Source organism: Passer domesticus, chromosome 21, assembly GCF_036417665.1.
Source record: "Passer domesticus isolate bPasDom1 chromosome 21, bPasDom1.hap1, whole genome shotgun sequence".
Classification (NCBI taxonomy): domain Eukaryota; kingdom Metazoa; phylum Chordata; class Aves; order Passeriformes; family Passeridae; genus Passer; species Passer domesticus.
The window spans coordinates 919,462-944,077 of NC_087494.1; the positions used below are offsets into that span (position 1 = coordinate 919,462).

Below are 24,616 nucleotides of genomic sequence, written 5' to 3' on the forward strand. Positions count from 1 at the left end.
AAAAAAAAAAGAAAGAAAAAAAACCACCATGGAATTTAAATCCAGCTCTGTGTGGAATTAAAAAAAAAATCCTTTCCAACTTCAGTCTGACTTTTGCAGTGCAGTGAAAATCACATTTTGCCACCTCCCAGTGCTGGAACCTCCCCTCCCACTGCTGCTCCTCCCTGGGGCTCCTGAGTGCAGGAATCTCCAGGAAAAGCTCATTCCACAGGGAGCCTTCCCACCCTGGCGCTCTCCAGACACAGCTCCGCGCTCCCAGATGAGGATGATGAGGATAATGAGGATAACGAGGATTTCTCCCCAAACGAGGCTCAGCCTGGCCCGGTTCAAAGTTGAGTTTTGTGGTTTCAGTTTCCCTCCGGGTGATCTCCTGGGATGGTTTCACCTCCTGGGGCTGAGGGCTCCTGTCTGCACTGAAGAAATCAAATAAATCGGGAAATATCCATTTTTACACTGCTCTCATCCTTCGGGAGTCAATGAATCACAGCCAGGGGAGGAAAAGAAAGGGAGCATGGGGAGGAGAAGGGGAAGGGCTGGAACATTCCCTCCCTCCCTCCCTCCCCGCACGCTCGGATCCCACCCGGGTGAAGCTCTGGGCGTGTTTGTGGCTTTTGGTTGGCCCCACCTTCTGTCCAGCCATGCAGCCCCATCCAGAGCTCCAGAGATCCCAGAGGGTTTTCCAAAGGCTCCGGGAGCCCGGGCAGGGCTGGGCTGGCACCATTCCCTGGGGAGCCCGGGCAGGCCCAGCACCCTTGGGGGAAGGACCTTCCCTGGGATCCATCCCAAACCCAGAACCTTCCCTGGGATCCATCCCAAACCCAGAACCTTCCCTGGGATCCATCCCAAATCCCTGAACCTTCCCTGGGATCCATCCCAAACCCAGAACCTTCCCTGGGATCCATCCCAGACCCTGAACCTTCCCTGGGATCCATCCCAAACCCCAGAACCTTCCCTGGGATCCATCCCAAACCCAGAACCTTCCCTGGGATCCATCCCAAACCCAGAACCTTCCCTGGGATCCATCCCAAACCCCTGAACCTTCCCTGGGATCCATCCCAATCCCAGAACCTTTCCCTGATCCATCCCAAACCCAGAACCTTCCCTGGGATCCATCCCAAACCCCTGAACCTTCCCTGGGATCCATCCCAGACCCCTGAACCTTCCCTGGGATCCATCCCAGACCCCTGAACCTTCCCTGGGATCCATCCCAAACCCAGAACCTTCCCTGGGATCCATCCCAAACCCAGAACCTTCCCTGGGATCCATCCCAAACCCCTGAACCTTCCCTGATCCATCCCAAACCCCAGAACCTTCCCTGGGATCCATCCCAAACCCCTGAACCTTCCCTGGGATCCATCCCAGACCTCTGAACCTTCCCTGGGATCCATCCCAAACCCCAGAACCTTCCCTGGGATCCATCCCAAACCCAGAACCTTCCCTGGGATCCATCCCAGACCCAGAACCTTCCCTGGGATCCATCCCAAACCCCTGAACCTTTCCCTGATCCATCCCAAACCACTGAACCTTTCCTTGATCCATCCCAGACCCCTGAACCTTCCCTGGGATCCATCCCAAACCCAGAACCTTCCCTGGGATCCATCCCAAACCCCTGAACCTTCCCTGGGATCCATCCCAGACCCAGAACCTTCCCTGGGATCCATCCCAAACCCCTGAACCTTTCCCTGATCCATCCCAAACCCCTGAACCTTTCCTTGATCCATCCCAGACCCCTGAACCTTCCCTGGGATCCATCCCAAACCCAGAACCTTCCCTGGGATCCATCCCAAACCCCTGAACCTTCCCTGGGATCCATCCCAGACCTCTGAACCTTCCCTGGGATCCATCCCAAACCCCTGAACCTTCCCTGGGATCCATCCCAAACCCCAGAACCTTCCCTGGGATCCATCCCAAACCCAGAACCTTCCCTGGGATCCATCCCAGACCCAGAACCTTCCCTGGGATCCATCCCAGACCCAGAACCTTCCCTGGGATCCATCCCAAACCCCTGAACCTTCCCTGGGATCCATCCCAGACCCAGAACCTTCCCTGGGATCCATCCCAAACCCCTGAACCTTTCCCTGATCCATCCCAAACCCCTGAACCTTTCCTTGATCCATCCCAGACCCCTGAACCTTCCCTGGGATCCATCCCAAACCCAGAACCTTCCCTGGGATCCATCCCAGACCCAGAACCTTCCCTGGGATCCATCCCAAACCCCTGAACCTTTCCCTGATCCATCCCAAACCCCTGAACCTTTCCTTGATCCATCCCAGACCCCTGAACCTTCCCTGGGATCCATCCCAAACCCAGAACCTTCCCTGGGATCCATCCCAAACCCCTGAACCTTCCCTGGGATCCATCCCAGACCCAGAACCTTCCCTGGGATCCATCCCAAACCCCTGAACCTTTCCCTGATCCATCCCAAACCCCTGAACCTTTCCTTGATCCATCCCAGACCCCTGAACCTTCCCTGGGATCCATCCCAGACCCTGAACCTTCCCTGGGATCCATCCCAAACCCCAGAACCTTCCCTGGGATCCATCCCAAACCCAGAACCTTCCCTGGGATCCATCCCAAACCCAGAACCTTCCCTGGGATCCATCCCAAACCCCTGAACCTTCCCTGGGATCCATCCCAATCCCAGAACCTTTCCCTGATCCATCCCAAACCCAGAACCTTCCCTGGGATCCATCCCAAACCCCTGAACCTTCCCTGGGATCCATCCCAGACCCCTGAACCTTCCCTGGGATCCATCCCAGACCCCTGAACCTTCCCTGGGATCCATCCCAAACCCAGAACCTTCCCTGGGATCCATCCCAAACCCAGAACCTTCCCTGGGATCCATCCCAAACCCCTGAACCTTCCCTGATCCATCCCAAACCCCAGAACCTTCCCTGGGATCCATCCCAAACCCCTGAACCTTCCCTGGGATCCATCCCAGACCTCTGAACCTTCCCTGGGATCCATCCCAAACCCCAGAACCTTCCCTGGGATCCATCCCAAACCCAGAACCTTCCCTGGGATCCATCCCAGACCCAGAACCTTCCCTGGGATCCATCCCAAACCCCTGAACCTTTCCCTGATCCATCCCAAACCCCTGAACCTTTCCTTGATCCATCCCAGACCCCTGAACCTTCCCTGGGATCCATCCCAAACCCAGAACCTTCCCTGGGATCCATCCCAAACCCCTGAACCTTCCCTGGGATCCATCCCAGACCCAGAACCTTCCCTGGGATCCATCCCAAACCCCTGAACCTTTCCCTGATCCATCCCAAACCCCTGAACCTTTCCTTGATCCATCCCAGACCCCTGAACCTTCCCTGGGATCCATCCCAAACCCAGAACCTTCCCTGGGATCCATCCCAAACCCCTGAACCTTCCCTGGGATCCATCCCAGACCTCTGAACCTTCCCTGGGATCCATCCCAAACCCCAGAACCTTCCCTGGGATCCATCCCAAACCCAGAACCTTCCCTGGGATCCATCCCAGACCCAGAACCTTCCCTGGGATCCATCCCAGACCCAGAACCTTCCCTGGGATCCATCCCAAACCCCTGAACCTTCCCTGGGATCCATCCCAGACCCAGAACCTTCCCTGGGATCCATCCCAAACCCCTGAACCTTTCCCTGATCCATCCCAAACCCCTGAACCTTTCCTTGATCCATCCCAGACCCCTGAACCTTCCCTGGGATCCATCCCAAACCCAGAACCTTCCCTGGGATCCATCCCAGACCCAGAACCTTCCCTGGGATCCATCCCAAACCCCTGAACCTTTCCCTGATCCATCCCAAACCCCTGAACCTTTCCTTGATCCATCCCAGACCCCTGAACCTTCCCTGGGATCCATCCCAAACCCAGAACCTTCCCTGGGATCCATCCCAAACCCCTGAACCTTCCCTGGGATCCATCCCAGACCCAGAACCTTCCCTGGGATCCATCCCAAACCCCTGAACCTTTCCCTGATCCATCCCAAACCCCTGAACCTTTCCTTGATCCATCCCAGACCCCTGAACCTTCCCTGGGATCCATCCCAAACCCAGAACCTTCCCTGGGATCCATCCCAAACCCCAGAACCTTTCCTGGGATCCATCCCAATCCCTGAACCTTTCCTGGGATCCATCCCAAATCCCAGAACCTTTCCCAGATCTCCATCCCAAACCCCTGAACCCTTCCCTGATCCATCCCAAACCCCTGAACCTTTCCTGGGATCCATCCCAAATCCCAGAACCTTTCCCAGATCTCCATCCCAAACCCCTGAACCCTTCCCTGATCCATCCCAAACCCCACAACCTTTCCCTGCTGTCCATCCCAGTTCCCTCAGCCTTTCCCTGATCTCCCTGATGGATTTCCTGGGATCCACCCCAAACCCCTGAACCTTTCCTGCTCTCCCTGATGGATTTTTTGGGATCCATCCCACGCCCTGGCCCAGCCCCAGCCCCTCCTGGGCTCTGTGAGGCCCCTCTGCCCTCCAGGACCCTTTCCCAGCAGATCCCCCTGCCAAGGCCGTGCCACCCCGCTTGTTTCCCCCCATGGGCACAGCTGCCTGTCCAAACTCCCCATGTGACATCTCCGGGAGCTGCTGTCCCCGGGAATGTCACCGGGAATGTCACCGGGAATGTCCCTGGGAATGTCACCCTGGCTGGCAGCTCCTGGCTGGCAGCCGCCAGGAGGAGGTGGCAGCCACTTAACCCTCTCACTAATTAACTCTGCTCCCCCATCCCCTCGTTTGCCCCGTCCTGGGCCGCTGCAGTCCCTGGGGTTCAGGTCAATTCTCCTCCCTTGGTGGTTTGGTTTTGTTTCCCTCTTCTCACGAGGCTTCGGGAGCTCCCCAGCCTTGGAGAAGGACTCTGAGCCCCCCAGCTCCCCCAGAGAGAAACAAATAACCCCAAATCTCAACAATCCCAATGGAAATTATTCCCATTTCTCGCCTCTGACGTCCCCTTGGGGCGGGAGGAACCTTGGTGTCACCTTGCTCGTGCCATAAACAACGTCCTGTGATGAGGGGAGGATTAAAATCGTGAATTAAAGCTGCAGAAGACATGAGTCACGCTCTGCAGCAGGCACCCAGCAGCTCGGCAGTCCCAGGGGAATGATGGCTCCAGCATTACCGAACTGCCTCCTGCTAAATTTAGCCAAGTTTGAACAAAGAACATGAATGCGAGCTTTCAGTAAACATTAGTATTCCAAAAATACCACTGGGAGAGGGAACATTGCCTGCCTTTGATTCAGGCTCCCTGCTGAATGGCATTGGGGTGAGCAAAGTGTCGGGCAGATAACTTATCTGTGCCACAGAGAAACCCCAAAAAAAGGAAGTTTCAGGGGAGGCGCGAGCAGCAGCCAGAGAGGGGGGCTAAAAAAAGCCTTTCTGAGCACTGCCATTTGCATAAATCAGCGTTTTATTTTGTATTTTTGTGGTTTGGGGGAGGTTGAGCTGCAGCTGGGCACAGCTGGAGGGTGCCCAGGTTTGTGGGAAAGGAAAGGAAAGGAAAGGAAAGGAAAGGAAAGGAAAGGAAAGGAAAGGAAAGGAAAGGAAAGGAAAGGAAAGGAAAGGAAAGGAAAGGAAAGGAAAGGAAAGGAAAGGAAAGGAAAGGAAAGGAAAGGAAAGGAAAGGAAAGGAAAGGAAAGGAAAGGAAAGGAAAGGAAAGGAAAGGAAAGGAAAGGAAAGGAAAGGAAAGGAAAGGAAAGGAAAGGAAAGGAAAGGAAAGGAAAGGAAAGGAAAGGAAAGGAAAGGAAAGGAAAGGAAAGGAAAGGAAAGGAAAGGAAAGGAAAGGAAAGGAAAGGAAAGGAAAGGAAAGGAAAGGAAAGGAAAGGAGGAGCTTTTACTGTGAGGAAAAGGAGATTTAAATGAGCTTTTACACTAAGGGAAAGGAGATTTTACACCAAGGAGAAAAGAGCTTGTACAGTGAGGGAAAGGAGCTTTTAAAGGAGCTTTTCCACTGAGAAGAAATGAATTTTGGGGTTTGGAATGGGGTTTGAGCTTCAAAAACGCCAAAGCAGCCCCAGCTGGTTCCGGTGTCCTTCAAGCTCCCGTTCCCAGAAGAAACAGAAATGTTGAAATTCCTTGTGGAGATAACGGGACACTGCTGTGATTCCCTGATCCCAAACAATCCAATCCTGCTGCTCCCACTTGTCTGCCTCCAACACGAAAAATTCACTGTTTCTTTTGATATACTTATATATATATATAATTTTAAATATATATATACTTAAAATATATTATATATTTTAAATATGTTATATATTTTAAAATTTTTGTGTATATATATATATAAAATTTAAAAATTCATTCTTTTGATATACTTATATATATAATTTTAAATATATATATTTAAAATATATTATATATTTAAAATATGTTATATATATATTTTAAATTTCTGTATATATATAATATTTTAAAAATTCATTGTTTCTTTTGATATATATATAGAAAATATATAATATATTTAAAATATATTATATATTTTTGAAATTTATATATATAAATATATATTATATATTTAAAATCTATTATTTTTAAATTTATAAACATAAACATAAACATAAACATAAACATAAATATATATAATTTTAAAATTTATTTTTCTTTACATACAACTTTGGCCAAAATCTATTTTTTTTTTCCAAGGGTAAAATCCTCACCAGCCACATCCCTGCAGGCAAATCCAACTGGGCAAAACACAAACTTCCCTCAGTGGAATTTTCCAGAAACATCTGGATCAGCAGAGGGAGCAGAGCTGGAGCAGAGCTGGCCGGGTCCGGTGTCCCCTCGGAACTTTGACCATTTGGGAGATTTTTGGGTTCTTTTTCCCTTCTGGTGAGGCCAAATGCAGTAAAACCCCCCCTGACAATTCCCTGGTTCAGGGATGGGTGAGGAGAGCAATAAAAGGCACAACCATTTGGAGTGGGCGCTCATTTGAGGACAATTTGTCTTTTTTTACCTCAGTCAGAGGGGGTGGAAATTCAGCGTCCCTGGCTTTGCTCAAACTCAGGAATCCGAGCTCCAGGGCTCTCTGGAATTGTCATTTTACCTTGGAATTGAGGGTGAAAGTGCAAGGAGCAACCCAATTATTTATTCATATTTATTATTTAACAATATTATTATCATGTTTATGATATATGCTGTATAATAATATAGCATATATTATTATACATTATATACTATATTATTTTATACTATAAAGTTATGTATTATATGATATTATTTATATAATCTATAATATCCAATATCTATCTTATATATTATATATTACGTATTATACATTATAAATTATATATTATGTATTCTATATTACATATTACATATTACATATTATATATTATATATTATATATTATATATTATATATTATATATTATATATTATATATTATATATTATATATTATGTATATTATCATTATAATATATTATATAATATATTATCTATAATGTACTATATTATATTATATTGTTCTATTTTGTTCTATAATGATGTCATATTCTTTAATAATATTATTTTTTATTTATTAATATTTCCCCTCACAATAAGAACATTGGGAACACTGGAATTAAGACTGGAGAACTCATTTGCTGCATTCCCACCCATAAATTCTGGATTTCTTTTCTTGCCTTTAATTTCTTCCCTGCAAAACCTCCAGATCTTGACCTCTGCCAGTTAAAATTTCCCTAATTTGTAGTTTATGTTTATTCATGAGCAGCTCATTTTAGCACTTGGCCTTGTGGCTGAGGAGCAGAAACGGCTCTGAGGAGAAAAACAACATTTTTATTTTTATTTTTATTTTAGCTCAACGGACACAGCTGAGCTGAGACAAAGGAGGTTTGAGACCACAAACTTCTTCAGGCCTGAAAGAGAGAAATTCAAATTAAACACAGCTCAGGAGCAGCTCTGAATGAAAGTTAATGGTGCCAAACATAATTTGAGGGAAATAATGAAAATGATGAAAATAATGGGGATATGAATAAGGAGTGGGATGGTGCCATGGGGTGTAATGAGGCAAAGGAGATTTAAAAAAATACATATATATATATATTATATATATATATATATATATACACACATATATTATTTATATATATATATATAAAATATGTATATTTCTTCCAAAACTCCCCTTGGAATCCTGGATATTTGGATTTTACACAGTAAAAGCTGAAGACCCCAAGGTAAAATGTCAATCAGGACCCCAAATACCCAAATTTGCTGTTCCTGATTTTTCACCATCCCTTTACAACTCTGGGAACCTTTGATACTTTTAACCTTTTAATCCTGCCACACTGTGGTTTTATAAAAGGAAGCACAAGGCAAGATATTATTTAAAAATGCACATTATAAACATAAAAAATATTGTTGAAAAGCCTGACATTGCTCCCAGAACCCCAATGAAGAAACATCTGGAATAATTCAAATTACAGCCCAGGTTTCACAAGGTGTAGAGTTAACTTACCTTAAAAAGCCTCATTTTCTGGGAGTTAGCTGGGGAGGAGGAGGAGGCTCTGCAGAGATAATAGTTCAGGAATTTGTGTCTATTTACAAAAAATAAACTGTTCCAAAAATTCCTTGTAAAGAGACATTCCGGGACGATTCACTCCTCATTCCTTCCTCTGAACAGCTTGACTGAAAAGGAAAAAAAATTAAAAGAATTAAAATTTAATCCCCCTTTTTTTTTAGAGTTTAGAGAAAAATTCCTTCACTGGATGAGTTTTAAATAATCAGATTTTTTTAGAGCGGGAATTGGGGAATAAAGAAGGAAAAAGTCCCGACTTGATGATTTCCTCTGTGGCTCGCGGGATGGCGGCAGGGTGACATTTCCACCTGCCTCATGACTAATTTAGGAAAAGGAAGAGCCGGCCAAAAAGTTATTTTTGGTGATGGGGCCAGCGAGGGAGAGGGACAGGTGCAGGGCCAGAGTGTGACATGGGGGGGATGAGCCCCCCAAAAACGGGAGCTGGCAGGGGGGGATGAAATCCCCTCAAATGGGACCTTGTGGGGGTGGAATTCCAACAAAAATGGGATTTTTGGGGGGGTTGAGGAGTCTGTTCCACCCCAAATTATGTGGAATTAGAGGGTTGGGGCAGCACAAAGTGGGACTTGGAGGGTTGGGTGAAAGGATCCTAAATTGGGGTTTGTGGGGTTGGACCCCCCAAAAATGGGACACTGAAGGGTGGGCTGAAACCCCCCCAAAATGTGATATTGGGGGGGGTAAAACTGCCCTAAAATGTGACAATATTGAGCTGAAAGTGTCCAAAATGTGACACCGTGGGGTTGAACTCCCCCAAAATGTGACATTGAGGGTTTAACTCCCCCCAAAAGTGACATTGAGGTGTTGAACCACCCCAAAAAGTGACATTGAAGGGTTTAAATACCCCCAAAAAAGTGACATTGAGGGGCTGAATCCCCCCAAAATGTGACATTGAGGGTTCGAACCCCCCCAAAAAGTAACAGTATTGAGTTGAAATGGTCCAAAAAGTGACATTGAGGGTTCAACCCCCCCCAAAAAGTGACATTGAGGGGCTGAACCCCCCCCCGAAAGTGACATTGAGGGTACAAACCCCCCCAGAAAGTGACATTGAGGGGCTGAACCCCCCAAAAAAGCGACAATATTGAGTTGAAACGGTCGAAAATGTGACACTGAGGGTTTCAACCCCCCCAAAAAGTGACATTGAGGGTTCGAACCCCCCCAAAAAGTGACATTGAGGGGTTGAACCCCCCCAAAAAATGACATTGAAAGGTTCAACCCCCCCAAAAAGTGACATTGAAAGGTTAAACCCCCCCAAAAAGTGACATTGTGGGGCTGAACCCCCCAAAAAGTGACATTGAGGGTTCGAACCCCCCCCAAAAAGTGACATTGAGGGGCTGAACCCCCCCAAAAAGTGACATTGAGGGGCTGAATCCCCCCAAAAAGTGACATTGAGGGTTCGAACCCCCCCCAAAAAGTGACATTGAGGGTTCGAACGCCCCCAAAAAGTGACATTGAGGGGTTCAAACCCCCCCAAAAAGTGACATTGAGGGTTCGAACCCCCCCAAAAAGTGACATTGAGGGTTCGAACGCCCCCAAAAAGTGACATTGAGGGGTTGAACCCCCCCAAAAGTGACATTGAGGGTTCGAACCCCCCCAAAAGTGACATTGAGGGGTTGAACCCCCCCAAAAGTGACATTGAGGGTTGAACCCCCCCAAAAAGTGACATTGAGGGGTTGAACCCCCCAAAAAGTGACATTGAGGGTTCGAACCCCCCCAAAAAGTGACATTGAGGGTTCGAACCCCCCCAAAAGTGACATTGCGGCTTGGCCGCCCTGCCCCGAACGTGACATCGCGGCTCATGACGGTCACAGGGCTCTCGGGGCGGGGACTCGGCCCTATAAATCCGCCCCAAAAGCGCCTTTTCCTCAATGAAAGGCTCGGGGAGGCAGAGCAGAGCCAGGGGAGAAAGGGAACAGGGACAGCGGGGTTTTTGTTCCGCTCAAAGTGCTTTTTTTTGGGTTTTTTTTTGGGGTTTTTTGTTGTTTTTTTGTCACCCCTCCCTCGCCACATTCCGGCTCAAGAGGCGACTCGGCAAAATGAAATATATTATAGGCATCGGAGGGTAAGTCCCTGCTAAAATCTGGCTTATTTTATGGGGTTTTTTCCTGGTTTATATGGTTATAAAATAATATTCGGGATATAGGATTTGCGAGATGATGCAACTTGATGGGTGTTAATTCGTGATGCTTAAATACGCAGGGTGACATCCACTTTTATATATTCTTTAATATATATCTTAATATATACTTTTAGATGTCCTTTTACTTGATATATCCTTTTATATCTTTAATAGGATTTAAAGGGTGGATGCTGCTTCAACGGAGTTTTGCAGGGCAGCACATCCTTTCATACAGACTTATCTATGTACATTTTACATTTTATATACTTATTTGTGTTATATACATATTTATATACGCAAATTCTATATTTACACGTTTATATATTTGTAGAGATACTTTTATCCACAGATTTATATCCTTTTATAGTTTTAAGAGGAGGGATGCTGAGATGGCAAAAAACACTCTCTCAAGTAAATTTAGAGGCCAGATAGACCAAGAAAATGATTTTAAAGTTTTCTCTGAAAAACGAAGAGCGGGAAAATCCCGTTTCTATTAAAATGGAGTGCTGGTGTATAAAGGGCATTACTTTTAATTTTAAAAAGCAGGATTTAAGTTGTGCTCGTGCTGGGACGGGATGAGAGTGCAACGGGAGAGTTCCAGAAATAGAACGGTGAAGGGTAATATGAGTTATTAGAATGATAATGTATTAACAATATGCGACCGAGGGATTTGTACAGCCACGGGATTTAAAATAAAAAGGAGGAAGAGTTAAGTTATTCAGGGCTTTTACACTGAACAGGTTGTGGGGCGTATGAGGGAGTGAGGGCACCTCGGCCGCTCCATCTTGAGCAGCGGGGCCGGGGCTGTGAGGGACCGGCCATGGCGGCCCCGCTCCCCTCAGGGAGCCCGGGCTGTGAGGGACCGGCCATGGCTGCCCCTCGCTCCCTCAGGATCCCGGGCCGTGAGGGACCGGCCATGGCGGCCCCGCTCCCCTCAGGAGCCCGGGCTGTGAGGGACCGGCCATGGCAGCCCCGCCGCTGTGAGGGACCGGCCATGGCTGCCCCTCGCTCCCTCAGGAGCCCGGGCTGTGAGGGACCGGCCATGGCGGCCCCGCTCCCCCTCAGGGATCCCGGGCTGTGAGGGACCGGCCATGGCGGCCCCGCTCCCCTCAGGCGCCCGGGCTGTGAGGGACCGGCCATGGCGGCCCCGCGCGCGCGCGCGCGCTCCCCTCAGCGCCGCCGTTGCGCGCGCGCGGGAATCGGCGCGGGCCGTTACGCGCCTGCCGAAGCGCGCGCGCGGGGCGCTGGAAGAGGGGCGGAGCCGGGAGGGGGGGGCGGTGACAGCCAATCGCCAGCCGGGGAGAAGGCGGGGCTGGGGTGTGGTCGCAGCCAATCGGAGAGCGGCGCTGGAAGGGGCGGGAAATTCAAACGGGGGGGGGCGCGGGCGGGGTCGGGTCCCTCAGGGTCAATGTCGGTGTTCCCTCAGGGGCTCGGGTCCCTCAGGGTCAATGTCGGGGTCCCCTCAGGGGCTCGGGTCCCCTCAGGGTCAATGTCGGGGTCCCCTGAGGACCTCGGCTCCCTCAGGGTCAATGTCGGGGTCCCCTCAGGGGCTCCGATCCCTCAGGGTCAATGTCGGGGTTCCCTCAGGGTCAATGTCGGGGTCCCCTCAGGGGCTCGGATCCCTCAGGGTCAATGTCGGGGTCCCCTGAGGAGCTCGGATCCCTCAGGGTCAATGTCGGGGTTCCCTCAGGGGCTCCCGCTACCGGGTTCGGATCCCTCAGGGTCCGTGCCCGGGTCCCCTCAGGGCTCGGCTCCCTCAGGGCTCGGCTCCCTCAGGGCTCGGCTCCCTCCGCGGTGTCTGTCCTGCCCCGCTCCCCGTGGCTCCCAGACCGGTTCTGATGCGATTTTTCCACCCCTTTGTCTCGCCCCGCTCCGTGCAGGGTCACCAATGGTGGCAAAACCACCCTGACCAACAGGCTCGTCAAGGCGCTCCCCAACTGCTGCGTGGTCCATCAGGATGATTTCTTCAAGGTGAGTCTCCTCTTCCTTGCAGTGTTCATTGTACATGCAGGGCAATGCAGTTTTGGCAGCTTAGGAGCCACAAGCTTTATGGGTTTGTGGGGCTTTTTATATATATATATATATATGTATTTGATTTTTAAATGACTGGGCAGGTGGGAAGTTCCTGACCTTTACAAATGCCACAGGAGCCTTTAAGTGTTAACAACAGATTTAAATTTAGTACTGATTTCAGGCAGAGGTTATTTACTCTGCTCTGCATGAATGATTTTCTCCATATTGGGATTTCCCACGTTATTTTATTAAATTAAGAATGAGACTGCTAAATGATGCTTTGGGATTTAAGCACCTCTATGCTGGCTTAAATATGGAAGGGGGGTTTTATGGGGGAACTTTACAGATAGATCTGTATGAGAACCCAGTTAAAATATTGCAGAGATGAATGCAGAACACTTTCAGTGCCTTCTGCCTGGGAGTGCAGTGTTCCTAAACCCTGCACATCTCATGGGAATGATGATATCCCTGGGCCCCACCACACGTGGAAGTCCAAGAGATGCAGGAATGGACCTGGAGCAGTTGGGGGTCATCCCCAGAACATGAAGTGCTCCAGCCCCAGCATGGTGTGCTCAGTCTTTGATCACTTAGGAGCCCTTGGGGAGGCATTGTTTGATTGTCCATAAAAATCTGTGACTTCTCTTTTGAGTGAATGCCCACATGAGGAAAGCAGTAACTGAGCAACCAAAGTGCTGCTATACCCACCTGCATTTTTATTAGAGGAGTTCAAATACCTATTATATAAAAAACCCACATTCTAGCACTTATTTGACTGCATCCACACTTTAAAACCCCTATATGTCAATTTACAAACCACACCCTGTAGCATTTCACCAACTAACAACCAACTTATCGAGTGATTAACATAAAAACCTTTATCCAGAGCGGTTTGAGTGAGCCAAGGGAGCTTCCCAGAGCTGCTGGGGCTGGGGCAGGCCGGGAGAGTGAAGGTCCTGCAGCCCAGGCGGGGCTGGTGCAGTGCCCAGGGGTGGAGCGTGGTGCAGTGGTGGCCAGGCGCTGGCGGCATCGGAGGGAACTGATCCCGCTGAGGTTGCAGCAATGTTTTATTGCTCACTATATTTCAGCCACAAGATCAAATAGAAGTCGGGGAAGACGGCTTTAAGCAATGGGATGGTAAGAGCAGTGTTCCCTATAGGATGCAGTAATGTATATTCTTTTTCCTAAGTATTTCTTTTTTTCGTTATTAAAAGCTTTAACAGTAAATTTCCGTAATCGTAACTTTACCAAGCTCGATCTATTTTACACTTTGGAGCCCGTGGTGTTTGCTGGTGGTTGATGGTGTCCCTTTTTCCCACCCACCCCCTTTCTCCTGACTAGTGTTGGATTCCCTGGATATGGAGGCAATGGTGAGCACAGTGCGGGCCTGGATTGAGAACCCAGTGAAGTTTGCCCGTTCGCACGGGGTGAACGTCACACCTGGCTCTAGAGAGCCAGCCTCCCAAGATATCCATATATTGGTCATTGAAGGCTTCCTGCTTTATAATTACAAGTAAGGTTTGGAGAACTCTTCATGGTTTGCCAGGGAAGATCCTTAAATCCCTCGTGCCAGAGCTAAAATCTCCTTTTTACTAATTTCCCCTTCCTGCCTTGCTGTGAATTCTCACCCCGGAGAGTTTCCTGCTGGAAAATGTAAAATTAACTCCTAAATGTAGAAGTGAGGTGAATTTAAGGTTCTGATTTAGGGCCCAGCCTTGCACTCCAGGGGAGTTTCAGAGCAGGATTTTTGCTGGCAGAGGGGTGCAGGCTTCCCCTCATCTCCCCTCCTTGGTGAGAAAGCAATAATCCATTCACTGCCTGGAATCTCTCCTGGAATTGAGGAACAGTTCTCTCCCGTGCTTGCTTAGCACTGAGCTTAGTGAGAGGAGCAAGCTGTGGCAGAGAAACTCCTGGGTTTTTGTGGAGGACCATGGAATCCCAGAGTGGTTTGGAAGGGACCCTAAAGCCCATCCAGCCTGGCCTTGGGGACTTCCACGAACCTGAGCTGAGGAGTTGCCCTGCCCCAGATTTTGCTGCAAACTGATTTTGGAATGCTCTAGAAAGAGCCAGGGCTCCCAGCCCAGTGCCTGATCCTCCACAGGATCCCCTCTGATCCCCCTCAGGAGCAGTGGCAGGTTTTGGGTGGGACAATCCCTGCTTGGGCCATTCTGACCTTCTGAATAAAGCTTTCCCTGGTTTTGAGTTAACAAACCCGTGAGGGAAGCACTTACCCGTGGGTTGTCTTCAACAGACACAAATCCCATAGAGGCAGAGAGATTTCTGTGGTGTCTGGGGTGATTTCATGCTTTTTGCTGTCATTAAAAGTGACATCTCCACGTTGTGTCCTTGTCCCCTCCCCAGACCTCTGATCGAGCTCTTTGACCTTCGCTACTACCTGGCAGTGCCCTACCACGAGTGCAAGAGGAGGAGGAGGTGAGAACATTCCTGGCTGTGCCTCCAGTCCTTCCCTCCTGTCCTTCACACTGCTCTTAGTCATGGAACCATGGAGGGCTTGGGGCTGGAAGGACCTTAAAGGTCCTTAAAGGTCATCTCATCCCAGCCCTGCCATGGCAGGGACGCCTTCCACACCCCTGGCCGTGGGCTCTGCCAGGGATGGACATTCACAGGGTCTGGGATGAGTTGGATTAGAGTGGGGAATTTGACCAGAAGGGGAGGAAGAGGGTTTGGTGTGGTCAGCTTGGAATGACAGGCTGGGGTTGGAGAAGATCTCTGAGATGGAGTCCAGCCATGAACCCTTCAGCCCTGACCACGTCCCCAGTGCCACATCCACCCCTTCCAAACACAGCCATGGGGATCCACCACTGCCCTGGGCAGCCTGTGCTGATCCTTCACAATCCTTTCCATGAGAATTTCCTTCCCAACACCCAGCCTGAACCTCAGCCCCTGACATTCCTTGTCCATGCTGTTACTGCAGTACCCGGAATTACACCGTGCCCGACCCCCCCGGCCTCTTCGACGGCCACGTCTGGCCCATGTACCTCAAGCACAGGAAGGAGATGGAGGATTCTGGCGTGGATGTGGGTGAGTCTTCCTTCCCCAAGCACAAATCCTGCAGCCTTGGAATTTCAGGAATTGGGTGATTTCATTCGGGGAAGCTTCCACTGTGATGATGCAGGGTGATATTTTTACTCCCAAGTTGTAATCCTGGCCTACTTTGGATAAATACTGGCAGTTTTAGAGCTAAGAATTTATTCCCTTTTGCTTTGTACTCTTAAGGACTCAGAGGGGACAAAAAAGTTCAAAATAAAAAGAAAGGATTTATAATGGACAAGGATTTCACAGGCCATTGTATTTTCAGGATGGTTCTGTTTTTCCAATAGAAAAACAAGTTGTCCTTTGGGTCAATAAAAAATGAAATACTTTAAAACTAATCTCCCAAAATCTTATTGTGCTGGGAAGCCCAGCCTGACTCCCCCTTTTCTCTCCCAGTTTATTTAGATGGCCTCAAGTCCAGGGACGACCTCTACAACCAAGTCTTTGAAGATATCCACAACAAGCTCCTAAATTGCTGATAGGTAACTAATCTCCAGAGGGTGGAAGGAGAGGGATTGTGCTGGCAACAGCTTGGAGCTCATCCTTTTAACCTTTTTTCCTTTCCAGGGTCTGGGAGGATCCCAGAGATCCGTGTACAGCGCGATGTAAATAATACTTGGGAGTGGGAGTGGGAATTGGTGTGAACTCCTCTCCCACTGCCCTTTGGCAAGTCCCTTCTGTATATAATTGAAAACTGAGGATAACTTATTCCCACCACGTGGACAGGATCGCCTCGGTGGGGTTTATTTTTTAATTATTTTATATTCCACTGGCTTACAGAGAAGCTGGAAACAGCATTTTTATAGCAGAGCAAGTAGAGCTGTGCTGGGAAAACCAGAGAGCTCCTGCAGACAGAAAGGCTTTTTGTGCAAGGCTTGTTGGTAACATCACCAACTCAGTAAAAATCCACTTCAGTCTCCTTCTGAGGTCCTGATGTAATCCATCACTCAGCTTTATTGCAATAAAAATGGGTATGAAGCTCATCCAAAAGCAACAGCAGCCTCTTTGTGCTGGGTGTTTGGAACTGCAGCCCTGGGGGGCCTCGAAGCTCCCTCCACGTGGCACTGCTTGGCTCTGGGTGCTCCCACAGGCTCAGTTTGTGAATTCAGATCCATGGGGTGAACTGGGGGGATTTCTCAGGGAATGAGAAATGAGAACTCTGCTTCCTTAGGAACCATTTCAGGCATTAAAGCTGAAACTGCATCCAAATTTCAGCCTGAGAGCAGTGCCATCCCTGAGTGCTGCCCATCCAAAACCTGGGCATGAGCACTGGCAGCTCTCAGGCACTGAAATAATTTGGCTGGGGGGGTTCTATCCCAAGATTTTGGGGCCTGAATTAGAAACTGCTCTGGAAAAGCAGCTGCTTTTAATTAATTAATTTAATTTTAGTAAATGAGGAGTCACCCAAAAACCCACCGAGGGGGGGCTTGCAGCAGCCTGAGGGGAGCCAGATCCATCTCCTTGTGCTGATGATTCCCCAGTTGTGCTGGGCAGGGATGCCATGGCCAGGAAGAGCTCTGGGGACACCCAGCCCTCTCTGATGGCAGGGCCACCCTGCTGTGAGCCGTCACCCTGGGGAGCACTGCCCCCAGCCCAGCTCTGGCAGGAACAGCAGCTCCCAGGGTGCAGCCCTGGCGTTTCCCTGTGCCTGCACGGCTTGGTTGAAGCTGTGCAGAAGCCTCTGGGGTTTGGGAAGACTTATAAGGGAAAAGCCCTGGCTCCCCCCTCCTGCCAAACTCTGGGAAGCAGAAATGGGAGCCTAAAAAAGGCATTTTGGTGTCTCTTGTCACGGGCAAGAGGGGCTGGAGCAGAACATCCTGCTGACCTCAGAGCACTGGAACCCCCGGGCAGCACAGCCCTTCCTCCCAACACGAGTTCCTACAGCTTCAGGATTAGGAGACTCATGAAATCATCAATCACACCCCAAATTCTGCTTTTTTAGAGCTCCTTTGGTGGCATTTCGTGCATCCACGTGAGATCCCCTGCTGCTCTGAGGCTGGGGTGAATGACCAGTGACTTCCAAGAGCCTTTTGGGAGCGTGAAACCCAAACCCTCGGCAGGAGGAGAATCCAGGAAAGGTTTCTCACTATGTGACCTTTGGGAACAGCCGGGCCTATAGGATTTCCATACATCCTTTCACCCACTGCCTGTGCCAGCTGAGCTGGGGCTGCACCAGATCCACCCACAGAGCTGGGATGGGGCACCCTGAGGGCTCCGGGCCCCCAGGTGTCCCCTCACGTGGCCAGAGCCCGTGCTGGACACTGGGACAGCCCCAGTCACGCCACCTCCCTTGGCAGGGAACACCAGGGCAGATCAAATTCTCACAGCCACACGTGTCCCATGCATGGGGGTGAAACCTACACCTGCTGGAACGTCAGCAGGGACAGGGACACGGGGCACAGCCCCCCTGATCCCCAGGGAGCCACAGAAGAGTGACAAATAAATCCCAAACGGAGCAAATCCCCTGGGCCTGGAGCTGAACCCGCCCTGGGCAGCCAGGGGCACGCCTGCCATGCCCTGGCATTTGGCTGGTGATTCCCCCGGATCAAATTCTGCTGGGTCTTGGCTCCAGGGGGCCACAGGCAGTCGGAGAGCCCGCGGTGCTCCCAGGGGAAACGTGCTCCCTGCTCTGGTGTTCTCTGGAATGTGGCGCTTTGGGACCTGGCTCCCCCTGTCCCCAGCAGTGAGGGATCTCAGGCAAGAGGAGCCGGGGGCTCCCCCAGCCTGGGAACACCCCACAAACCACCCCTGACCTCCCTCCATGCCCACAGAGAGCTCATCCACCAGCACTGGGTCTCATAAGGAAAAATAAAACATTTTTCCACGCAAATTAAATCCTTCTGGGAGAGGAGCACAGTGGGGCACATCCTCATCTCCCTCCCAAGCCCTGTCCCGCCACGGCAGGAGCTGAGGCAGCCACCCCACTAGACAGAAACTTTTATTCTGGGAAAAGGGGGAGCCAGGGCTGGGCCAGGGGGACACGGGGTGCAGCACCCGGGGGCAGTGTGGGGTGCAGGGGCCTCCGGGGGGCTGCAGAGTGTGAGGCCACACAGGGATCACTCCTTGGTCCCAGCCCACGCGTGGCTGCTGCTGCAGTGTAGAGGGGAGCTGTGCCCACCAACCCCCCACAGGGGGCACAGGGGCAGCTCGGGGACACGGGTGACAGGGGGGGACAAACGTCCCGGAGCACGGCAGCGGTGACGGGGAGCGCGGGGACACGAGCCAGGCAGGAGCTGCACGCGGGAAGCCGAGCCCCGGGGTGGCACAGCCCCAGCCCCCCGAGTGGGGGCTCCAGGGAGGCACAGGGGCAGGCTGGGGGCACTGCCCGGGGGCGAGCAGGGCACCGGCAGCAGCGGAGCCCCCGGGCCGGCCGGGTTAGCGGATGCTGCCGTCGCCCTCGCTGCTCTGCAGCTTCTCCCGCTCGATGGACCACACCAGCTCCTGCACAAACTTCATCTCCGAGGCCACCTGCTTGGCCAGGGCCTCGTAGTGGTTCTCCAGCTTGCGGTAGCGCCGCTTGAGCCCGTTGGCAGCCTGCACCACGCTCCTGGCCTCCTCCTGCGCCTGCTTCTTCAGCGCCTCCGTCTTCTGCAGCTCCTGCCGGATCTGCCGCAGGTCCTGGCTGATGCTCTCGTTCTCCTCTTTGTACCACGACTCCTTCTCCTCGTAGATGGACAGCAGCGCCTCGATGTCCTCCTGGAAGGACTTCTTGTTCCTCTCCAGCTCTCGGAGGCTCTCCTCGGCCGCAGCCACCTCCTCCATGACCTTGGAGAAGCGCTCGAAGTTGATGTAGGTGTTGTTGGGGGGCATGCTGGAGTGGGATTTGATGGTGTACTCCTTCAGGCGCGTGGTCTTCAGCCGGCGCCGCTCGGGCTTCTTGCAGCTGTCCTCGTTGCGGACGTTCCTCCTCTTGATCACCTGTGGCAGGGACAGTTGTGGCTGCAGCACCCACCCACAGGCAGTGACAGCAAACCGGCCCCCACAGGGCTGGGGGAGCAGCAGAGCGCCGGCCTCGGGGGGTCAGGCACCCAAAAAGTGCCGATTCTTTAACTTCTCACCTTAATCCAAGGGTGCTCCAGGCTCTGGGCGATGGTCATTCGCTTCCTGCAAACACATAAGGCTGGCATCAGGGCAGAGGCTTTGCTCCTCTCTCCCTGTTAAAGCCCTGCAAAAGCAGCTTGGATCCTGTGATTGCCTTTGGGGTCTGAGCCTGGGCAAACTCACTGCACTCAGGGCCCCCCAGGCAGGAGCTGTATCCAGCTCCTCAAGAGAAACACGGGCAGAGGATCCTGTGGGAACCTCCTGACACCACTGCTCCTTCCCAAACCCTGAGCCCTTGGGGCCCAGCTCAAACCCTCCCAAACCCCAGTGGAGCTACTGCACCCTTGGGGTGATCCCAGAATTCACCCCACCCTGGCGCAGGCAGGAGAGGGGGAATTCTGTCCCCCTCTCCTGTGCACAGCAGGGTGGGCAGGGGGGACTGTCCCCTCTCCCAGAGGAACCCCCAGCTCTCCCCCTGTCCCTCACTTGGGGTCCTTGACGAGCAGGCGGCGGATGAAGTCCTTGGCCAGCTCGCTGGTGTTGCTGAAATACTCCTCATCGAAGTCGTAGTTGACAGCAGAGATGTTGGTCAGTGTCTCCTGCTTTGTCTCCCCCAGGAACGGGGAGGCTCCGCTCAGCCTGAGGAGAGACTGGGTTGGGGCACCCCAAAAAGGCTCCAGGCCGAGGTGGGGGGCTCATCCTGCAGCCCTGTCCCCTCCAGAGCTGCCTTATACTCACAGGATGTAGGTGATGACCCCGATGCTCCTGGAAGAGAGAGGGAGAGGAGGATGAAGTCACACAGAGCTTTTGGCACGAGGGGAGATGCACCAGCACGAGGAATTGGCTGCTGGAGCCATGGCAAGGGGCCTGGGAGGGGAATCACTCACCACATGTCAGCCTCCAGCCCCAGGGGCTCGTAGTTCACAATTTCTGGGGCTTTAGGAGGAAAGGGGAGAAAATGGATTTATTGTGGGGGAAGGAAGCCTGGCCCCATGGGCACAGCCTGGCAGCAGCACCCGAGTGCTGGGTGTCTCTCCAGGATTAATCCAAAGCTTTGAGAACCCCGAGGAGCCCCCAGGAATGCTCACCTACAAACTCTGGGGTCCCAAAGATATTCTTGAACTCATTCCCAGCCTCGATCTTGTGGGCGATCCCAAAGTCGATGAGTTTGATGCGAGGGTTTGGCACGTTCTTGTCCAGCAGCATGATGTTCTCTGGCTGTGGGGGGACAGGATGAGTGGATTTGGAGAGATCCCAAGCACCAGCCCCACTGCTCTGCAGGAGTGCACTGACCCCCACTCCTCAGCGTTGATTTAGACCCCACCTGGGAGTTTATCCCCACTTCCAGTGCTGAACACAGAGAGTCTGCAGCTCCCAGAGCCCACCTGGGAGTTTATCCCTGCTCCCAGAGCTGAACACAGGGTGTCTGCAGCCCCCAGAGCCCACCTGGGGGCTCATCCCTGCTCCCAGAGCTGAACACAGAGTTTCTGCAGCCCCCAGAGCCCACCTGGGGGCTCACCCCTGCTCCCAGAGCTGAACACAGAGTTTCTGCAGCCCCCAGAGCCCACCTTCAAGTCGAAGTGGGCGATGCGCTTGGAGTGCAGGTAGTGCACCCCGTCCAGGATCTGCTTGAGGAACTGCGTGGCCTCCTCCTCCGTCAGGGACTCCTTCTCGGCCAGGAAATCGAAGAGCTCCCCTCCGGACACCAGCTCCAGGATGAGCACCACGTCGGTCTTGTTCTCGAAGATGTCGTGCAGGGTGATGATGTTGGGGTGCTGGATCTCGCGCAGGATGTCCACCTCGCGCTCGATCTCCTCGCGGCTCACGCCCCGGCGGCTGGACGACAGCCGCCGCTTCTTGATGAACTTGGCCGCGTACTCCAGGCCCGTCTTCCTCTCCCGGCACTTCCTGACGATGGCGAACTGCCCGCTGAGGGGTGAGGGAGGAGGAGAGGGTGTCCTGGCTGGGAGCAGCTCCGGCAGGATGCAGGTTTGCCCCCCAGGAATGCCGCGAGTGGGATCTGGGGATGGCCGCCCGCTCCCGGGCTTTGCACACCCTGGCACCAGGGATTTCCTCCCAGGAGGAAGGGAATTCCTCCCAGGAGGAAAGGAATTACTCTCAGGAGGAAAGGAATTACTCCCAGGAGGAAAGGATTTCCTCCCGGGAGGAAGGGATTTCCTCCCAGGAGGAAGGGAATTCCCCCCCGGAATGTGGCAGCTGCAGATCCTCCCCGCGCTGTTCAGGTGCTGCTGTGACCACCCAGGCTGGGAGATGCCCCCATCAGCCCCCACTTCCCAGCCAGGAGCCCCCAGGAGCAAATCCCAGAGCCCAGTGGTTGTGGGAGACCCTAAAGCCCTGCTGGAGAAGGCAGGTGGAGGGGAAAGGCCTGAAATCAGAGCGACTGCACCTGGACCTGAGCCTCCTTTACACCTTTATACACCCTGAATCATGGCCAGGGAGAATCCTTTATACATCCCTGAATCATGGCCAGGGAGACTCCTTTACACCTTTACACAGCCCTGGATCATGGCCAGGGACATGCACAGCCCTGGGGGGCAGAGGGGGGTCCTGCCACGGGCACTACATCCCTCCCCATGGCTCGCAAACAACCACAGCCACAGAGAGGCAAAAGAACCTGGAGCAACTCCTGGAAGTTCCTCTGCTTTGAAAAAAAAAAACAACACTTAAGTGACCCAAAACGCTTTTGCTGCCCAAGTGCCCGAGGAGGAGCCTCGGCGTGGGGCTGGCTGGAGGATCCCGAGGCTCCTCCCGGCGCCGGAGGATCCCGAGGCAGCTCCCCCAGCGCCGCCTCCGCATCCCGGCTGGTTAAATCCCATCTGCGGGCTCTGAGTCACCCTGGATCCTCCCCCAGGCGCCGGGCCAGGCGCAGGCACCGCGGAGGGCCGGAAGCCGCCAGCCCCGGACGGGAGCTCCGCCGGGAACAACGCTAATTAACTCTTTTTAAAAAATCTCCATCTGCCAGAGGTGCCTGGCCCTGCACTGCCCCGGCCCCGCTGCCCACAGAGGGGCACAGGGACAGCACGGGGATGCAGCAGCGGGTCCAGTGAAGCTCCTGGCAGGGGGTGCAGCCTGGCAGCCCCCCCTGAAGGCAGCGGGATGTCGTCCCTCACCTGCCCAGCTCCTCCCCCATCTCATAGAAGTCCTCCACGCTCTCCTGGCGGAAGGTGGACATGGCTGCGGGGCCGCTGCAGCGGGAGCCGCCCCGCCGCTGCCAGCGCTGGGTGTCAGGAGCGGGGAGCAGCCGGGGATCAGCACCTGCGGCACCGGGAAGGGGGGGCTGTGTCCCGGGAGCTCACACCGGCACCCAGAGCAGGCACCCCGAGTCCCCGGGGGACGCACAGCCCCCGGCTGGGGGCCGGGGATGCCCCCCGGTCTCACCACACCCCAAAACCCAGGGGAGAGAGAAGGGAAGGGAAGGGAAGGGGGCACAGCCCCTCCCTGCTCCGCAGGCCCCACACCCGCTGTCCACCCACCAATCCTCCTCATCCCTTTCCTGGCCCACTTCCCCTTCCATCCCAACCCTCCACGGACCCTCCCTGCCCCACAGCCCCCTCCAAACCCCCCACAGCCCCCTCAATCCCCCACAGCCCCCACACCCAACCCCTGCACATTCCCTTCCAGCCACACAGCCCCCTCCAAACCCCCCACAGCCCCCTCAATCCCCCACAGCCTCACATCCAACCCCTGCACATTCCCTTCCAGCCACACAGCCCCCTCCAAACCCCCCACAGCCCCCTCCAAATCCCTCACAGCCCCCTCCAAATCCTCCACAGCCCCACACCCCACTCCTGCACATCCCCTTCCAGCCCCACAGCCCCCTCCAAACCCCCCACAGCCCCCTCAATCCCCCACAGCCTCACATCCAACCCCTGCACATCCCCTTCCAGCCCCACAGCCCCCCTCAATCCCTCACAGCCCCCCAATCCCCCACAGCCCCACACCCACTCTGCTCCCCGTCCCTGCACATCCCCTTCCTGCCCCTCCCCACCCCAATTCCCCCGAGCCCCTCTCACACCCACAGCCCCCCCAATCCCTCCCCATCCTAATCCCAACCCCTCCTTTTCCAGCCCCCCCCGATCCCCACTGCCGCTCCCTATCCCACAGCCCCCACACCCCCACCCCTTTCCCGGCCCACAGCACCTCCCCGCCCCACAGGTCCCACACCCACAGCACCTCCCGGCCCCACAGGTCCCACACCCACGGCCCTCCCGTTCCTCCCTTTCCTTCCCCACCCCACCCCACAGGCCCCGAACCCCCCACGCCGCTCCCCGCGCCATCCCTCCCTCCCCAGCGCACGCAGCCTCCCTCCATCACCGCTCTGCCACCCCACAGCCGCTCGCCCGCCCTCCCGGCCCCACACCGCCCCTCACAAACCCCTCATTAGCCCCGGCCCCCGCTCCCCAACCTGGGCCGCCGCCGCCCGCGTCGCCGCCGCCACATTCCACCACAGCAGACCCCGCCCCCTCTGGCATTAACCACGCCCATCTCCGCAATAGGCCCCGCCCACCGCACGCAGCCTGCGCCTGGCCGGCTGCCGGCGGCCATTGCGAGCGCCGCAGGATCCCTGCAAACCCAAAGAGCCACCACCGGCAGCTGTGGCTGGTTTGGCAGCGCCAAGCGCCTCCTGCAAACTGACAGCAGGAACCGGCCTTGGTGGGTTTTGTTTCCCAGAGAAAAGGGCCGGCGCTCGTGTCCGGGGTCCTGTGGCCCCTACACTCAAGCCCCGCCCACCCCCCGACACAGGCACCGCCCCCAGAGGCTCCGCCCCTCTGCTCGCGGGTGGGCGGGGCCAAAGGTGGCACCACCTCTTCACCGCCACCAGGCGGCGCCACCCTCACCCTTAAAAACACC

General features: G+C 53.4%; 2 protein-coding genes and 1 long non-coding RNA gene across 3 annotated transcripts; 1 reads left to right on the plus strand and 2 right to left on the minus strand.

The window, feature by feature from the left end:
* Positions 1–7,761: 7,761 nt before the first annotated feature.
* LOC135284779 (uncharacterized) lies at positions 7,762–10,086 on the minus strand. The gene is made up of 2 exons (XR_010349932.1): positions 8,446–10,086; positions 7,762–7,843 (listed from the first exon to the last, which is right to left on the minus strand). It is a non-coding gene; the product is annotated as an uncharacterized LOC135284779 (long non-coding RNA).
* Positions 10,087–10,373: 287 nt separating this feature from the next.
* NMRK2 (nicotinamide riboside kinase 2) lies at positions 10,374–16,699 on the plus strand. The gene is made up of 8 exons (XM_064396346.1): positions 10,374–10,582; positions 12,520–12,610; positions 13,738–13,786; positions 13,991–14,162; positions 15,011–15,082; positions 15,585–15,691; positions 16,100–16,185; positions 16,271–16,699. The coding sequence occupies exons 1-7, from the start codon at positions 10,389–10,391 to the stop codon at positions 16,180–16,182; spliced, it is 768 nt and encodes a 255-aa protein (XP_064252416.1). The 5' UTR covers positions 10,374–10,388; the 3' UTR covers positions 16,183–16,185; positions 16,271–16,699.
* DAPK3 (death associated protein kinase 3) lies at positions 15,908–24,326 on the minus strand. The gene is made up of 9 exons (XM_064396344.1): positions 24,171–24,326; positions 22,876–23,020; positions 21,313–21,673; positions 20,833–20,962; positions 20,632–20,680; positions 20,483–20,509; positions 20,231–20,383; positions 19,762–19,807; positions 15,908–19,621 (listed from the first exon to the last, which is right to left on the minus strand). The coding sequence occupies exons 1-9, from the start codon at positions 24,235–24,237 to the stop codon at positions 19,079–19,081; spliced, it is 1,521 nt and encodes a 506-aa protein (XP_064252414.1). The 5' UTR covers positions 24,238–24,326; the 3' UTR covers positions 15,908–19,078.
* Between the last annotated feature and the right edge of the window lie 290 nt (positions 24,327–24,616).

What these genes read in the sequence shown, in the direction of transcription:
- DAPK3 (XM_064396344.1), bottom strand. Translation starts at nt 24,237, where the DNA reads ATGCCAGAGGGGGCGGGGTCTGCTGTGGTGGAATGTGGCGGCGGCGAC. An exon ending in TCGCCCACTTCGACTTGAAG is followed by an intron (nt 20,963 to 21,312) that starts GTGGGCTCTGGG and finishes GTCCCCCCACAG; the next exon opens with CCAGAGAACATCATGCTGCT. An exon ending in CTGCTCGTCAAGGACCCCAA is followed by an intron (nt 19,808 to 20,230) that starts GTGAGGGACAGG and finishes ATGTGTTTGCAG; the next exon opens with GAAGCGAATGACCATCGCCC.
- NMRK2 (XM_064396346.1), top strand. Translation starts at nt 10,389, where the DNA reads ATGAAAGGCTCGGGGAGGCAGAGCAGAGCCAGGGGAGAAAGGGAACAG. An exon ending in CGGCTTTAAGCAATGGGATG is followed by an intron (nt 13,787 to 13,990) that starts GTAAGAGCAGTG and finishes TCTCCTGACTAG; the next exon opens with TGTTGGATTCCCTGGATATG. An exon ending in GGATTCTGGCGTGGATGTGG is followed by an intron (nt 15,692 to 16,099) that starts GTGAGTCTTCCT and finishes TTTCTCTCCCAG; the next exon opens with TTTATTTAGATGGCCTCAAG.